General features: G+C 44.4%; 2 protein-coding genes across 2 annotated transcripts in view; both read left to right on the forward strand.

The window, feature by feature from the left end:
- Positions 1-18914, forward strand: part of LOC137417722 (uncharacterized) — a 502198-nt gene that overhangs the window by 162767 nt on the left and 320517 nt on the right. The window lies entirely within an intron of this gene.
- Positions 8611-18914, forward strand: part of LOC137417727 (uncharacterized) — a 191614-nt gene continuing 181310 nt past the window's right edge. Inside the window, 2 exon segments of the mRNA XM_078777393.1 lie at positions 8611-8674; positions 11348-12817. Of these exon segments, the coding sequence (XP_078633519.1) occupies positions 8611-8674; positions 11348-12817 (1534 nt within the window).

The raw sequence follows: 18914 nt of genomic DNA on the forward strand, positions 1-18914 counted from the left end.
CCGCAGAGGATTTTGTAAAAAAAATCATCACAATCATTAAAATCATCAAAAGGGAGCAGTAGGGAAGGGGTGTGCAAGGACAATTGGGAATCATATGGGGGCAAGCAATCACTATTAGGTATGGATGAAGTAGCCAAGGCATCGGGTTTGAACGGCAACAAGAGCCATTCCTTTTACTGGCGCATCCTTCGACGTCCATCCTGTAAAGTATTTCTTCACACACATATGCACGAAGGCTTTTATTAGTGCCCCCCCATATTACTATCCCAATTACCACCGCAAGTGCGGTCAGCAACCATTTAAAAATCGTGCCTGTCCATCCTTTGAACCAATTGGTGATCCAGTCGGCATTCAAAGAGTTTTCACGCGAGATGCGATCAATAGTCAGCGCGTGACTAGTCTTTCTTTGTCTTACTATTGCAGCTGACACGCCCTCGGATGGGTCCGGTATCCACGTGCAACACTTTCCTTCTATTACCCCACATACCCATCCTTTTTCTGCCATTAGCATATCCAAAGCCACCCGGTTCTGCATCACCATCATGCGCATATGAACTACCGTTTCTAATAACTCGTCATGGGCTCTAGCGGTATTGTTAGCTACCTTTACCAAAGCTAAGGCCACCTTATCTATCCGGAAGCTATTCATAACTGTGCCTGCTCCCGGGAAAATAAACCCGAGCGCCTTCTCCCATCCTTGGCCATGTAAAGTCGTCTGGCCCTCGTCGTTCCACACTGCTCTCTTGCTTCGCCTATTTAGGGGCCTTTGTTCTAAGTCATCTAGTTTCTCGATATCGGGGAGTACTGATCCTAGATAACATGTGCCACCCCAATTATCCGGTAAATAGGGGTACGCTTTATCGTCGCATATGAACATCATCCCATGGGGTGGGATCGGGTGAGTGGATAGACACTGAACTCCCGTCATCACCCCATTGGTCCTACTAACCCCCCTAGCCTAGAGAATGTTATGGCCGTTATATTGTGAGTGTGAGTGTGCTTGTCTTGTAGTACTACTCATAGTGTAATCCCGTTTTCCCCTTTTCTCATCTTCCCTGGAAGAGTGTATACGCATTCCGATTCCCCCATGCGTAAATGGCCAGAGCCCTGGAGGCAGACTACCTCCTTTTGTGGTTTAACCCAGACCTGGGGGGGGGGGGGAGGAGGAGGGGGTCTATCCACCACATGAGCAGTCACTGACGGCCGATTATGCTTCTGGTCGTTGTTAGCACCCTCTCTTTCTAAAGTGGTAACCAAACATGGGGAATCGATGGGCTGGGAGCAGAGGTCATTAAGGGACAAGGGTAAAACTATCATTTGTATCCCAGCATTGCTAGTCTGGGGAAATTTCATACATGCCCAGCACTGAGTCCTGTTCTGAATTGTCGCCACCTCTCTTGCTACTTTCCAATATGTGTTCTCCTCGTTTCTCACCTGAGCTTCATCCCGGGGGTATGGTTTGAGTATGATTTCGAAGTTTGCTTTTAATGGGCCATCCCTCCGTCCGTATTTCCACCATGCTTTACACCTAAGCTTCATGAACATGCCTTCCTCCAAGTGTGTGCGCATCCGTATCCTTAAATCGGGTGACCCCCCATTTTTATCCCGGCTGTTCCTCCACCTTAAGAGTTTCAAATCCCCATGATGATACATGAACCTTCTTCAATACCAGTTTGTATCTACTTCCATTCAATGACGCTTCCCAAGTCACGGTTCTCCACTCACTATGTAGGCCGCTTATGATTGTTTCATGAAAACATGGTAGTGATATTTCCTGGCCCAGTGTTACGGCGAGTTGTCGTGGCAAAATTCTTTCCCATGTGCTACGACTACCGACTATTCTGTCGCCCCTGACGCCTGCGACTGTTGCTATCAGTGGCATTATTCCTGTGGCTGAGAACGTCATTACTGTGTTGTGGTGTCTGGTGCTTTGATGGCCAACTTAGTGTGTGGCGTGGATCCAGGAGGGCTTACGCTTGCAGAAGAATGCGGTTGGTGTAGCCAACAATACTTGGATGGCCCTGTCCACCTTAGTTCTAGGGCGTTCTTGCGGATGAAGTGCTTCACGAGCACCTGGTCATCAGCTTGGAAGTCGTGGATGGCGTGGTCTGTTGATTCAGGCAACGCCTCCCGTATTCGTGCGTGAATGTTGCACGCCACGTTGGACAATCCTATGCAAAACTTTAAAAGCATGTCATCCATCACAGGCAAATCATTTTTGGATATGTCCACCGGGGCCGAAACAGGCAAACTCATGGGCAGCCCCATTAATATCTCATGGGGGGAAAGACCCATGGTGCGACTGGGGGTGGATCGAGTGCTCATCAACGCAAGCGGGAGAGCTTACGGCCACTTCAAAACACAAGGACACCAAGGACTTCCAAGACAGAAGTTGGTATTTCAAAAAAGTGGATTTGGGGTGAAATTAGCGGGGGTAGAAAAGATCAAGGTTTTGGATGGGGGAAGATAAGAGATGGTGGTGAACAGCTGTTTTAAAGACCTGGAGGGTGGAGTGGGATTGAAGAGAGTGAGGGAGTTTGTTCCAGAGGCGGGAGAATAGAGGAGTGAAGGTGAGCAGAGAGTCTTGATTTTGGCAGTTTAACCATAAGAGGGTTGCAGGCAGATCTTGTGCGACCTGTAGGAATATTTGGGGGACAGAGCCCTGAGAGAGCTGGGGGGGCGGGGGGGCAAGGCCAGAGAGGAGTCAGAAGACGGAAAGACCACCAACCTGCCTGCTGTGAGTGAGTGAAAGGCCCTTGGAGTTAGCTTCATCGCGGGAGATTCCAATGATTCTGAACGCTTTGGTTTCAACAGCGAAACCAAAAGTCTTGCAGTCTCAAAACGTCATCGTTGTTCGGTGAGATGTCTGGCCCCGAGGCTGGTACCATGGCAGTTTGCGCAGGCGTCCCTTTAGCCCGCGTAACCACCGGCATATTCCGTTCTACATGTTGTTCGGCTGCCTTACCCGCTGCCGCATCCACCCTGGCGTTGCCCCGGGCAACGTCCGGGTCTAGTTTCTGATGAGCGCGGCATTTTACCACCGCGATAGCGCGGGGAAGTGAAATGCTCTGGTGTAGATCCTCAACCAAATCACCGTTCTTTTTATTACCGAGCCCGCAGATGTGAGAAAACCTTGCATCTTCCAAATTGCTCCTTTGTTGTGAACCACCCCATGAGCGTAAGCCGAGTCTGTGTAGATGGTGACGGCAAGGCCTGCAGCCAGGGTGCATGCTCTAGTTAGGGCGCATAGCTCCGCCTGCTGGGCCAAAAAGGTAGGTGGAAGGCATCCACTCTCTACTGTCTCGTTATCGGAGCACACCGCGTACCCGGACAGCAAAGACCCATCCCATGCTCGCTTAGCCGATCTGTCCACATAAAACACACAGTCGGGGTTGTCAAGGGGGTATCCCTCAAGTACGGGCATACCATAGACACCTGCTGCACCACCTCGATGCACACATGGGGGTCACCCTCCTCTGGTGTGGGCATCAGTGAGGCTGGATTAAGAGTAGTGCAACGCTCAATGGTAATGTTCGCCACGGTGATCAGTGCGGTTTCGTATTGCATCAACCTAGTGGATGACAAATGTTGGGTTTTTCGCTGTAGTAACAGCGAAGTGACGCAGTGGGGCACCCGCAATGTTACCGGGTGTCCCATGACAATGTCCGCTGTTCTTTCCACTGCGTATCTAGCAGCCACCATGGCTTGCAGGCACACCGGAAGCCCTTGCTCGACTGGGTCTAGCTTTTTACTAAAGTAGGCTACAGGTCGCTCCTTCTTCCCATGAGTTTGAGTCAATACGGATTGGGCAAAAACCCCCACCGCATGAGTGTAAAGGGTGAATGGCTTCGCGTAATCGGGGACCCCTAAAGTTGGTGCCGTAGCCAATGCTCTTTTCATGCCATCGAAACAGCGTATCATGTCGTCCGACCAAACTATTTTGTTTGGGGCTTCCAGTTTGGTGGCCTTGTACAATGGCTTAGCGAGTATCGCATAGTCGATTATCCAAGTGCGGCAATAACCCATCATACCTAGGAAATGCAGCATTTCCCGCTGCGTGCGCGGTCGCGACACTTTTGTGATCGCGGTCACTCGCTGCGCGTCCAGTTCTCACTTGCCGTGCGAAATAGCATGGCCCAAATACGTTGCGACCGGCTGTACCAACTGAAGCTTTTCTCGTCCCACCTTGTGGCCCTTGGCGGCCAAGGCTTTTAGCAAGGCCACAGAGGCCTCCTCACAGGCTTCTTTGGAGGGGGAACAAATCAACAAATCATCAATGTGTTGCAACAACACTGATCCTCCCTTTAGTTCTACGTCCTCTTAGGTCTCAGTGCAATGCTCGGGAGAATAGGGTGGGGCTATCAGCGAAAACTTGGGGCAACACAGTCCAGGTGTACTGGCGACCCCTGTAGGTGAAGGTAAACAAATGCTGTGACTCGGGTGCGATTGGCACAGAGAAAAATGCAGAACACAGATAGATCAATGACAGTAAAATGTGTTGCATCTGGTGGGATGGATGTCATGAGGGCCTCCGCGTTTGCTACTACTGGGTGTATGCTCTGTATCACTTTGTTTATCTCCCTCAGGTCCTGGACAAATCTCCATTTGTTTTTCTTCGGTTTCTTTACCGGCAGTATGGGCGTGTTACATTGGCTGTTAGTTTCTATAATTATTTTCTGCTTTATCAGGGACTTGATTACTGGTGGAATACCCACATCGGCCTCATGTCGTAATTTATACTGTCTCACCTTTGGGAGGGGTACCCCAGGTTTCACTGGTATTACCAGAGGTTCAGCGTCTCAGATTCGACCAACGTCGTTATCATGTTTAGTCCATAAATCGGCCGGTACATCCTTCAAAATATCATCAGATTCTCCCATTTTACGAAATTTCTTGAGCGCCATGTCGGCATAAACTGTTGGAGAAAAAAAAAAATTACGTCATCGGTCACATGGTTCGGCCGCCATCTTGGAAAAACCCAAAAAACTTTGCACCTCTTCATCTCCGAAAGTGCTGAATAGAAAACATGGAGACATGGCTCATTGTAAAGAACTCTCCATGGGGAATAAAATATGTTAATGATGATGTCATAGGCTCCTCCATTATGAAGTCATAATTCGACAAGTACAAAACTTCATCCGATCAAGATGAAATTTCTTGAGCATAATCTCGGAAAAAATTAGTGGAGAAAAAAAAATAATGATGACGCCATCGGTCAGGTGGTTCGGCCGCCATATTTATTTTAACACAGCCTTAAAATCCACTGAAAACACATCCTGGCGAGGGTCTGCAATCTCTGATTGCTCTTTCTTGTTTGTGTTCTGATGTCCTATTTGCTCCAAGAGAAAAATTTCAAAAGCTGAGACAACCATTCTGTATTTCTATCATCTAACTGTTATCAATTGTTTGTGCTGTTTTATCGATTGGTACCCATGTCTTCTTGTGCTTATATTTTGTTGTGTTCTGTTGATTTAATGTGAGTCTCAACATTAATCTTTTTTTTTTTCAGCTTTGAATATTGTTACGCTTATGGGGGGTAGTTGAAAGAATACAGTTAGAGATTTAGAACTGTGTAGGAAGTAGCATGGCCGTGGACGCATAGGAGAAATCTCGATGTACCGTAAGTAGGGAAACTGTAGCTTAAGGTTGTTTACGTGTTCACCACATGTGGGGTGGTGTTGTCCTAATTATCGGAAGGGTTTAAGGCTAGTTCTCCCCAGTGTGTGATTACCCCCCTGGAATCTTTCCCTTTCATTTTTGCACCACCTTTAAATTACATTTACCACGGCCAGCCATTAAAGACACCTTGAAATGACACCAACCACGTTGGCAAGAAGCCAATCAGAGCCGGTCGGGCAAGCACTGCCCTCAATGGACCTCATAGGCAAAAGGCCCTGCCCACGATCGAGACAGGGAATCAGGGGGCGGAGAGGAAAGCCGGCAGGCCACATCCCAAAGTTATGCAATTGGCCGGTAGGAGGTGGACGGGTGAAATGGGAGGGACTTTCAGTGATTGGCACCAGAGAGAAAAGAGGAAGAGCACGTCTCTCTCTCTCTCTTGGCTCGAACAAGAAGGATGCGCCATCTTTGCTCTTTTCCGATCGTGCACTTTATGGATTGCAGTTTTGTTGCGTGCTTTTGAAGAGCGATGAGCTCTTGGCTTCCTGGGCAGCATTGTGAGGGAGGTTTTGGCTGTGGTGCCCTACGGAGGCGGCAAGCGAGGCGAAGGAGGGCGTCTTCACCACTTGGCTTCGGCGCCTGGGCTTTTCGTCGGCCGTCGCCATCTTGTTCGCTCAGGCGCGGGAAGTGCTGAACTTAACTATCGCCACCACTCGCTGAAGAGACTCCTTTGGAGACAGATAAGGCGGGCACGAAAAAGAAACAATGTATTTTATTTTATATTGCCCTGGGTGTCTGTCTTTGAGTCGGTATGTGAGGATCCTCGAAGTCGAGAATTTAGGTTTTACTTCAACATTTATTTTCGTCTTGCATTTATTTTCATTAAATTATTTGATTGTTCAATCAATTGTGGTGTTTGCGTGTTTTGTGGTTTCGGAATAAATCCATGTGTTTCGTGAGATAAATAACGCACATCTCTTCCATCCTGTGCGCACCAAACATAACTTACATATTCGGCTGCCACCTCAGGAGTCAAGCAGTTCAGCTTTCCATCATCAGGTGGTGTAAATCGCCAGTGACATGATATTTGGTGTCAGGATTGTGGATAAAAACCCTGTGGACACTCGGTGTCCGGGGCGCGGATGTGACACGTGCTGAGCGCAAATTGCGCTCAGCTTCTGGAATCTAAATTGTAACGATTGTCTCTCTCTCATCGGGTGTCGGAAAAGTTAAAAAAATAATAATTAAAAAAAAGTTCCCTTGTGGTAAGTAAAAACGCGCGCGGGGAAAAGCTGAGGTGCATGAAATGGAGCAGCGAGGATGAAGGGAGCGAGCCAGGGGTAGAGGTTATTGATGAGGTTAGGGTTGGAACCTCCCCCGTTCCTAGTGTCCGAACCCCTACCCCACAATGGTGGAACCTGAGACGCAGGGAACAGGTTCAATGACTTTCCAGGCCATGTTTAAATAACTAATGGAACAAATTAATGCCCGAACTAATGAAATTGATGCCAATAGTGAACGATTGGAAAACAACATTTATGGAATGGAGGGTAAGATGAATGAACAAAGGGATGAAATGAGGGATATGAAAGAACAAATGAATACTGATCGCTCTTTCGGAATACTGATCTGATCGATTGGATTTGATTCATCATTCTGATTCATCATCAGATTTGATACTGATCGATTGGAGGAAAAAATTGATCGAATGGAGGGCAAAATTAATGCTTAAACTGAACAAATGAATGAAATAATAGAGGAAATTAAACAGGAACTGGGGAACGAATTGATGGCATAGAGAAAATAATGGAGGGCTAAATTAAAGAGACTGGGAGAAGTCGAGGAAAATTGGAGACCCGATTTGAGGAAATGGAAAAAGAAATGGTATCTGAGTTTGAACTAAAACAGGAGGAGATGGAATTGAAAATAGAGGAGGGTAAAACCCAGGCTGTTCAAATGGGGGGAAAATTGGGGCAACAAATACCAGGATTGACAAAGTAAATGAGGACCTGGAAAGCCATCACACCTGTGTGGTTGCCAGAATGCGCAGGGAGGGGCAGAAAATCCGACAAAGTGGTTTTAACATGCAGCTGCATTTGGACACATGAGGCCAGGATTTTTAAAACGAAATTTAAATTGAAGTGGGAATTTAAATTGGAGCAACCTCTCCCTGAGACTCTGGGACAGCCAGCATGTGTGACCTACCATGCTGTGCTGGTCTATGGACGTGAGTCGAACCGCATGGACAGGAATGGATATAGCCCACCGGACAACTATTGGAGCATCTGTGGAACATGATGGTGTGGGCATGATCTTCCATAGATGTTCCGCTGTGATTCATGGGTTCACGGTTTGGAAAGAGATCATTGGGGTAAATTGGCATGGGATAAATAGGGAAACTTGGTGTGGTGGCTGACCCCCTTGGACCTGATGAACCTGTGACGACCTGCGCTGGAGGTAAGGTGACGATGTTTATGTTCCCAAGTATACAGTTTTGCTCCTAAATTGGGACATGGATAATTGGAATGGGGCCCGGCGTGAGTGACCTCAAATGGTTGGTAAGTGGATCGGTTTGAGTAACCGAAAATGGATGTTGTGAATAAAGGGTTTGGTGTTTTGTTGTCGTAAGGAAAGTTGAGTTGTGTTTGGGAGTGTGAATGTGTGGACTATAGAATGTATGCAGGCCATGGCAGTTAGGAACACAACCACGATCTGCATTACCAGTGTTGGAGAATTGAATGGCAGTGGGGGAGGGAATGATATTTAGGATTTTGTGGGTGGGGAAGGTGTGTGTGTCCGCAGGAATGAATCAAGCTCTGGAGGAGCGGTGACTGCGGCCGCCCCTGAGGTAATTCGTCCCTGGCAGCTCGTGGTGTCTGGAAATGGGGACCCATCGGAGGGGGAGGGGGGGTCTGGTTGGTCGACCAACGGGTGTAGGGAGGCCCTTGGCGACCCTGGAGAGGCCGAGAGAGCCTGAGGCTGAGACCCTGAATGGTGTGGAAACCCTCTCCAGCAGGACGTACAGCGAAGGAGCTGTGTGGCTGTCAGGTGCCAAGTATTTGAAAGGGGTGGGTGAAGAAGTCGTTAATTCAAGTGACTTGTTTTTGGACTGCAGGCACCACAGCCTAAAGCACCCCCACCATCTTGGTTGCACAATAACTCCCTGCTGCCTAATTGAAGATCACACATGTGTAATAAGAATTTAAGCCATTGTCTTGCAGGGATTGGAATGAATGAATTGATTATTGGTGTTATGTGTGAATGTGTGAGGGGAAAGTCCACCCGATCAATATCACTTGACTGTGCCGAAAGGACAGGGCCTGCCGAAATTTTGGATTGGGCAAATTGGCATGGCTCCACAATTGGGAATTGTGGCATCCACCGGGGAACGGGGTCGTTAGGAAGGGCTTGTACAAACGTTGAGTTTTGGAATAAGGTTTATTGTTGAGGTAGGTTTTGTTGTGGGTTTTTGAACCATTTTCTTCCCGCCCCAGGAGATAGGAGCGAGGAACAAAAGAACATTTGTAAACATTGCGTTTGTTGTTGCGTTTAAGGGAGGTAGAATGTTAAGGAGAACAGTTAAGTTAGCGCCGGCTTGCTTCCCACAGCCCCTCCTAATTTATTTCGTAGGCTAATTAGGTGTGAGTCTTTAAGTGGTGAGGCTGGAACAGTAACGCCTGCAATAAACCTTGCAGGAGTTGCGGTTCCGGGGGGGGGGGGGGGGGGGGCTGTGGTGTCAGGAGTGGGATAACAAGCAAACATAATAAACAAACGTGCTACTGTTGCGGCCGTTAAGGAGGAGTTGGAGGCCACGCTGTCCCTCCCTGACAGTGGAGGAAATCGCCTTCGGGACTCCCTTGCCTGTGGAGCCAAAAGCGTGGGCCGTCGCCATTTTGGAGCGCTTCTCGCACCAGTGGCTACATTTCGCTTCAACAGCCGCCAAGCTCCTAAAAAGACCTATTGGGACCAGGTAAGTGCTGAAAGAAGATTTCTTTTTATTTTCTTACCTTCCCCCGTTTACGTCTTTGTGTCCGTCTGGAGGTACCTCACCGTATAATTTTACCTTAGTATTTTTTCCATTATTTTTCATGCTTGTTTATTTTCATTAAATTCATTATTGTTGCATTTTATTGGTCGTGTTTGCATGTTTTGTGGTTTCGGAATAAACCCGTGTGTTCCGTTCTGCTAAACGTCTCGCAACCTTCCATCTCACGCATAACCGCCATTTTTGGCCGATCGCTTCGGGAGTAAAAAAAAACTTTCAACTATCCGTCGCCAATTGTCACGGTTGTGACACAAGATGTCCATCCTGTCACGGTCGCCAAGATGTCGTGTCACCGGTGATTAAGACCGCCTGATGACAGAAAGCTGAACTGCTCGACTCCTGAGGCAGCAGCTAAATATGTAGCGGTTATTTATGGCGCTCGCGGGATATAAGAGATGCGAGGTATTTATCTCACGAAACACACAGGTTTATTCCGAAAACACGCAAACACCACAATAAATCGAACAATCAAATAATTTAATGAAAATAAATGCAGGACGAAAATAAATGTTGAAGTAAAAACTAAATACTCTACTTCGAGGATCCTCACACACTGACTCAAAGACGGACACACAGGGGAATATAAAATAAAGTGTTTCCTTTTCATGCCGGCCTTATCTGTCTCCAAAGGGGTCTCTTCAGCGAGTGGTGGCGATGGTCAAGTTCAGCACATGCCGAGCCTGAGCGAACAAGATGGCGACGGCTGACGAAAAGCCCGGGCGTCGAAGGCAAGTGGTGAATGCAGCCTCTTTCGCCTCGCTCTCTGCCTCCGAAGTGCACCACAGCCAAAACCTCCCTCACAATGATGTCCACTCACCCAAGAGCTCCTCGCTCTTCAAAAGCGCGCACCAAAACTTCAAAGATCGGCAGAGTCCAAAGCTGGTGCAGCACCACCCCCATGTGGTGAACACTTAAACAACCTAAAGCTACAGTTTCCCTCCTTACTGTACATGGAGTTTCTCCGACGTGTCCACAGTTCTACCTCTCCTCCTGTATTCTTTCAACTACCCCCATAAACTTAACAATATGTTTGTGTAGAATGCTCTTTTGCAAGATTCTAACCTGGGACTAATTCTGTGGTTATACACGCAAGTGGGGATGAGATCACGATCAAGAGGGATTCTCGAGATGTAATACAATACAGGAAAGAGAAGAAGAAGATTCGTGATCCACATGAATCAAGTATGGATCCAGTATATTGTGTGAAGAAGAAGAAACTGTACATTTTATCTTCTCCAGCCATGTGACTGGAGTGTATCTTTAATTATGATGAAAGTGGGGTTGTATCAAAGCGGGGTTGTATCAAAACGGGAAGGCAGTGGAAACCATTCATCACTGCCAGCAGTTATAAAGTGGCAATTGTAGTTTACTTTAAAAGCGTGTTGTTTCATGCGCATTAATAAAAGCTGTTAATTTAGCACATAAAAAATTAAGCAAATAAATTATGAATGATAATTAGATGAATTTATCCTCAAGTATGAATATATATCATTGGAAAAATCCAAGCTTTTTAGTCACACTGGAAACATATTTCCATCAAGCATATGTTTTTATTTTTCTCCAGTGAAACAAATACAAACATACATGTTAGACTTGGGTACGTTTGTCAGAATGATGAATGATGTTACGAGTATTGAACAGAATCTGATATATTTTTCAGGTCATGTGATGTTGTGTTGACAGGTAAATCCACTGAATCTACAAGGGAGGCTGCACCTACTTTTATGATCGACGCAGACACACGTCCGCAGGACTCGCCAAATGAATCCAACAAGAGGACTTTTTACAAAGAAGACAAACCAAATGAGGAAATGTTTGCAGAGAATAACTTTCATAAGGCTCACAAAGGAAACAAAGGTGAACTTTCACACAAATGCACAGTTTGTGGAAAATCTTTTAATTGGTTATCCACCCTTAAAACACACATGAGACTTCACAATGGTGAACGCCCATACAAATGCACAAATTGTGGAAAATCCTTCATTCATTCATCTAAACTTAAAAAGCATTTGAGAGTTCACAATTGTGAGCGCCCTTGCAAATGCTCAATTTGTGAAAAAGATTTTAATCAGTCAACCTACCTTAACAGACACATGACTATTCACAATGTTGAATGCCCACATAAATGCAGAAGTTGTGGTAAATCCTTCAGTCATGCATCCAACCTTAAGGCACACATGAAAAGTCACAATGGTGAATGCCCATGCACATGCACAATTTGTGGAAAATCTTTTATTCTATCATCTATCCTTAAAACACACATGGATATACACAATGGTGAACGCTCATACAAATGCACAAATTGTGGAAAATCTTTTAGTCAGTCAGGCAACCTTAAAATGCATTTGAGAATTCACAATGGTGAACGCCCTTACAAATGTTCAATTTGTGAAAAATCTTTTAATCAGTCATCCATCCTTAAAACACACATGAGAATTCACAGTGGAGAACGCCCATACAAATGCACAATTTGTGGAAAATCTTTTAATCAGTCATCCATCCTTAAAACACACATGAGAATTCACAATGGAGAACGCCCATACAAATGCACGAATTGTGGAAAATCTTTTAATCGGTCATCCATCCTTAAAACACATATGATAATTCACAATGGTGAACGCCCATACCAATGCACAACTTGTGGAAAATCCTTCAGTCATCCATACACCCTTAAAACACACATGAGAATTCACAATGGTGAACGCCCATACAAATGCACAAGTTGTGGAAAATCTTTTAGTCAATCATCCAACCTTAAATCACACATGGTAATTCACAACGGTGAACGCCGATACAAATGCACAATTTGTGGAAAATGTTTTAATCGATCATCCACCCTTAAATCACACATGGCAATTCACAATGGTGAACGCCCATACAAATGCACAATTTGTGGAAAATCTTTTAATCGATCATCCACCCTTAAAACACACATGAGAATTCACAATGGTGAACGCCCATACAAATGCACAACTTGTGGAAAATCTTGTAGTCATTCATCCAACCTTAAAGTGCACATGAGAATACACGATGAAGAACGTTTATACAAATGCACAGTTTAAGGAGAATCATTCATTCACTCATGGAACCTCAAAAAACATTTTAGAATTCACAATGGAGAATTCCCAGAGAAATGCACACTGCGAAAAGTTTGTTATCCAGTCCTCTAACTTGAAAATATATGAGAGTTCACATTGGGGAGATTTTTTTTTTCTATACTCAGTTGAGGCTCGTGTAAGAGCTAATACATAGAACATATAATAAAGGGAGTGGGAAACAAGAGAGGGAGAGAGAGGGAAACCCAACACCAGTAGAGAACAGGGTCATCGGGAGATTTGTAGAATGGAGAGGGAAGGGGGTGGGGGGGTACACGTGATAAACACATGGACACCAGAATGACTTTCAGAAAAGAAAACAGAATTTGAAGGAGATGTGGGGTTTATTAGCAGGGATAGAAAAGATCAAGGTTTTGGATGGGGGAAGATACAGCAACAGCTGAAGACCTGTAGGGAGCAGTGGGATTGAAGAGAATGTGGGAGTTTATTTCAGAGGACAGAAAAAAGAGGAATGAAAGAGTGAAGGTGAAGAATGTCTTGATTTTGGCAGTTTCACCAGAAGAGGGTTGCTGAAAGATATTGTGCATCCTGCAGGAATATTTGAGGGACAGAGCACAAACAGAGCAGGGGGTGCAAGGCAGGAGAGGAGTTGGTGGTAGAAGGAGACCGCCAACCTGCCTGCGGTAAGAGAGTGAAAGCTCCTCAGAATCGGCTTCATCAGAGGAGATATTATTGATCCTAAAATGATCAATGATGCCAATGATCCAAAAATGTTGTGGGTTATGATGTGCAAATAAAAGTGGAAAAAGGCTGATTTAATGCATTTCCCTAGTGCAGTGGTTCTTAACTTTTTTAAAGGCGCCGAACCCTAATGCAACCCCCCGAACACTCATGGAACCCCTCAAATTTGACCAAAAAAATTAAGAAGAATTGCATCTTAATGCGTTTTCTGTTCTTCTTTTCGGGAGGCGATCTGGGAAATGCGTGGTTTTGTTTTGGCAAGGGCCACCCACAAATCATTTTCGCATGCAAGCCTGCTCCTTTTCTTTGTTTTAATGTCCACCAGTTTCGAAAACGCATGCTTGCAGAGATACGTTGTAACGAACAGCGTGAGGATCTCAAGGGCAATTTTAGCGATGTGGAGGATATTCTTCCATTTGGCGGCACCAAAACGTTGAGAGCGTTGTTGTGCCGAAGGGTTGTTGTTGAGTCTGGCTCTGCTGAAGTCGTCGAGGTATTGGTCGTTGACATCTGCCGTTGCAACGTCGAAAGTAAACGGCTGCCACATCCATGCTGGGTATTGCTCTTGGTCGGGGAAGTAGCCGTTGAATGACTTTCCCAGCTCATCCAAGTGCGTGGCAATCGCTTGCTTCAGCTCCCCGGTACAGCAGTGCCTCCAACTTCAGACTCATCTTCGATCCCGCTCACGCACTCGTCCAGTAGCGAAAAGTTCGCGAAGTTGTCGTTCTCTGTTCGCCGCCTCCACAACGGTAACTTCTTTCGGAAAGCGCTCAGCTTTTCTTCAGATTCGATGACATTCACTCCACCGCCCTGCATCTGGCAATTGAGATGATTGAGTGCGTCTAAGATCTCAGCCAAGTACGCCAAGGCAAGGATGAACTCTGACTCTTGGCATTGCGTTGCATGGCAATGCTGGTGTTCTCACAAAAACAGGGCTAATTCTACACGCAAGGCAAAAAAACGGCTCACTACCTTCCCTCGTGATAACCATCGAACGTTAGAGTGGTAGAGAAGGACTTCGAATTCAGAGCCGATTTCATTGCACAGCTCTTTGAAGATGCGATGATTCAGAGCACGGCTTCGCACGTAATTCACAGTTTCAACGACGATTTTCATAACATTGGCCAGTATTGGAGGCAGGGTTTTTGATAACAGCGCGTGTCTGTGCAGGACGCAGTGCGTGACGATGGTGTGGTGCATCGGCCTTCACCAGCGCTCCAAAACCGGAGTTGCATCCCAGCATGGCTGGAGCTCCGTCCGAACAAACTGCAGACACCATGTTCCACGAGAGGCCGTTGCTTCTGAAGAAGTCGTCCACAAGCTTCTTCACGTCAGCTGCCTTCGTCGTTGTTGTCAGAGGCTTGCAGAACAGAAAGTCTTCCTTGATCTCGTCTCCTTTGACATAACGCACAAATAAGATGAGCTGGCTCAAATTCGAAACGTCGGTGGTCTCGTCGAGTTGAAGGCTGAATTTCGTCGGGCTCGCGACTAAATCTGCAACTACCTGGGCGAGGATGTCGTCGATTATGCATCTGATGGTGTCATTTGAGAGTGGAACGAGAGACAACTTGTTTTCAGCAGCTTTTCCCAGCATGATGTTGGCCATCTTCAACACGGCCGGTTTGATGAGTGTATCGCCAACGGTGTGCGGTTTACCCTGCTTTGCTTTGCGATCAGGTACGCAACTTCATACGACGCAGTGAGGATCGGTTTGTCAATTGGAACGAAGCCGAGAGTGGGCAAGGTAGCACTTGCGTCGAATCAGGCCCTCTTCAATTTGAATTCATCCAGCGTTGCGTCTTTGTACTGCCCCTCGCCATGCAGTTTTTTGAAGTGTTCCCATAGTTTTGCTGGTGCTAGGCTGGAGTTGCTCAACTTGACATTGCAAAGCATGCATTGAGAACGCTGACTTCTGTCCTGTTCCGTCAAACACGTGAACCCGTACCGCACGTAATCCTCCGACCACTTCCTTTTTTTGCTCGACGTACTGCTTAAAAAAAAAAAGTGACAAACTGATCTTAATTGAGTTCGGGCAAATAATTATATGACAAAAATTAAAAAAGGAACATGATTAAATATAATCAGTACCCCTCTGAAAACTGAGAAATTTTAACGAAGAATACATAACTTTTCGCTACGATGACGGGATTTATTATCTACTCAACTCTATGCCACCTCAAATCCCATTATAATATTACATAGAAAACTGCGAATTGTTAGTTTTGAATTGCGACCAAAGGAGTTATATCACCTCCACCTAATTTTCTGAGTAATTCAATCATATTTTAAAATCACCATCCACTTTTGACTTTAATATAACTCTGAACCCTCCCTGCATGTCCACAAACATTTCCAACTTACTTTTTAATTAATCAGTAACTCCAAAGTAAGGCGCAACCAATGACGCACGGCACACGGCAAGCTAATCGAGGCTATTCACTGGTATTTCCGAACACCTGCAAAGTCCAAAATCCAAGAAGTAAGTAAGCAAGTAAGCACCATCAACAGAATAATTAGCAAGTTGCTCATTGATTCAACTTACTACAGTCAGTGTTAAACAACTTATCTTAAACACAGACCAGAGAAACCGTGAATGGGATGGGAACACAATTACAAATAACATTTCCATTCGTTCGTAACATAAAGTCATGTGAAAAAGTAAATACACCCCATGTAAAGTTTTGACTTTTTCAACATATTTCAACATACAGCTATTTGATCTTCATTTCAACAATATTGACAGATAAAGGTGATATAATATAACAAATATCATGAAACATTTACATTTTGTAGTCCATTGTATAATTTAAATAAACATAAATGCAAATTTCGCATGTGGAAAAAGTAAGTACACCCCTACATTTATCACTACTTCAAATACCTAAAATTAGAATCAGGTGCACCAGCTCAGGTGCAAATGATTAGAACATCGTTCGAGAGGATCTTGGAGGAAACTCTTATTTAAACCTCAGACATTTACTTTGGTTTGCTCTTTGTTGTTGAAGTGTGCGGCGTCACCATGCCGAGATCAAAAGAGCTCTCTGAGGCCTTCAGAAAGAAGGTTATAGATGCCTACGAGTCTGGGAAGGGATTTAAAAAGACCTCCAAACAATTTGAAATCAATCATTCGACTGTCCGGAAGATCATCTACAAGTGGAGAAGATTCCAAACAATTGCTAACTTGTTCAGGCCAGGCCGTCCCAGCAAGTTCAGCCCGAGAGCAGACCGCAAGATGCTGAAAGAAGTCTCTAAGAACCCCAGAATGTCATCACAGGACCTACAGGTAGCTCTTGCCACGGTTGATGTCAAAGTGCACGAGTCTACCATTACAAAGAGGCTGCACAAATTTGATCTACATGGGAGGTGTGCCAGGAGGAAACCTTTGCTGTCCAGAAAGAACATCAGGGCAAGACTATAGTTTGCCAATGAACACCGAGGCAAAGACCAGCACTTCTGGAACAATGTGCTCTGGACAGATGAGTCAAAGGTAGAGCTATTTGGCCACAGTACCAGAAGACATGTTTGGCAAAAACCAAAGACAGCATTTGACCACAAGAACCTGATACCAACTGTAAAGCATGGTGGTGCAAATATTATGGTTTGGGGCAGCGTTGCTGCATCAGGGCCTGGGCAGCTCACCATCATAGAATCCACTATGAATTTTTCATTGTACCAGAGGGTGCTTGAGGATAATGTGAGGCCATCTGTCGGAAAGTTGAAGCTCAACCGAAGGTGGACCTTGCAACATGACAATGACCCTAAACATACCAGTAAATCCACCAAGGAATGGCTGAAAATAAAGAAATGGAGGGTTCTGGAATGGCCAAGTCAAAGCCCGGATCTAAATCCCATCGAGATGTTGTGGGGGATTTGAAACGATCTGTGCATGCAAGGAACCCCTCAAACATCGCACAGCTGAAAGAATTCTGCATGGAGGAGTGGGCAAAAAATTCTCCCAGTCCATGTCAGAGACTGGTAGACAGTTATAAGAAATGCCTACTTGAGGTTGTTTCTGCCAAAGGGGGGCAATTCCACCTATTAGAGCCAAGGGTGTACTTACTTTTTCCACATGGGAAATTTGCATTTATGTTTATTGAAATTATGCAATGAACTACAAAATGTAAATGTTTCATGATATTTGTTATATTATATCACCTTTATCTATCAATATTGTTGAAATGAAGATAAAATAGCTGTATGTCGAAATATGTTGAAAAAGTCAAAACTTTACATGGGGTGTACTTACTTTTTCACGTGACTGTGAACTTTCGTTTTGCTATCATTTTTTTTTAATTCTTGAAATCGTGTATTTGTTGTTTGCAAATTGTGCTTCCACATTTCTCCTTATCCTCACCAAGCGGATAATAGTATTCTTTACTCGACTAACCCCCGCTCTAGCAGGGAAAATGGCCTTAAAATGTATGTTGTTGTTGTTGTACTCGACTGATTAAAATCATATAGGTCTTCGAAGTTTTTTGAAAAAGACCAATTATACCCTAAATCAAACATATCATACCCCCATTTATCTATTCCCATATTAACTATATGTCCCTCTTTATAAAATTCAATTCGAAGCAGACAGTTAAATTTAATGAGGAAAGGTGTATGGTCTGTAAAACCAGGTGTTGTGGCTGTAAATTTGACTTGTTTAACAAAACGTGCTGCAGAATATTTTGTTAAATCACTGAATCTAACTAAGTCATTGTTATCTGTTGGGCTTGGATAATTGATTAATTTATAACTATTCTTCATATTAATATTTTTTGTTATATTATATTTTTGTCGCTCAGCCTGTGCCTTTGTATAATAATTTGATAAATCAATATCCAACTCTCGGGATAATCCAAAGATAGAACCATATTTTTCCAACATGTCATTTTTTAAATGAGATTTAAAATAATATCATAAAAATGTACATTATTGTTGAGTTGAAATAATACGTAAAACGTAATTGACCACAACATTTGAAATTAATGTCTTGGACTTCAAGTGTTTGATAAACACCATTCTGTAAGAATTATATTACTTCAACAGGTGGTGGAAGGCCATAACTATCAAAATAAAAATTTTCCCAACTATTATGAATACAAACCCAATGAGACCCATTCCCATTATTATCTTCTAAATTCATAATAATATTATTTGTATTGTTAGACAGCTTTGTTAATTCATCTCTCATACAAATAATTACATGATCAATTTTCAGTTTTTTACAATACTTTGCAAGTTCTATATTTGATGTTGTATTCTTTCCAAATTGTTTGAACCATTTATCCATTTATTTATGAGAAAGATATAATCCATTACCCCCCTTTCAGTTAGTTTTACACCTACCTGTGCGATAGAGGAAAGCCTATCTCCAACTAACAATCTCGCTTTATCAGGTAGGCTTTCAAGCTTTTCAGCAAAATCTACAATTACACCACTTCCACTGATTTGTTTTTCCAACTCCT

Source organism: Myxine glutinosa, chromosome 5, assembly GCF_964187855.1.
Source record: "Myxine glutinosa chromosome 5, kmMyxGlut1.1, whole genome shotgun sequence".
In the NCBI taxonomy this organism is placed as follows: Eukaryota; Metazoa; Chordata; class Myxini; order Myxiniformes; family Myxinidae; genus Myxine; species Myxine glutinosa.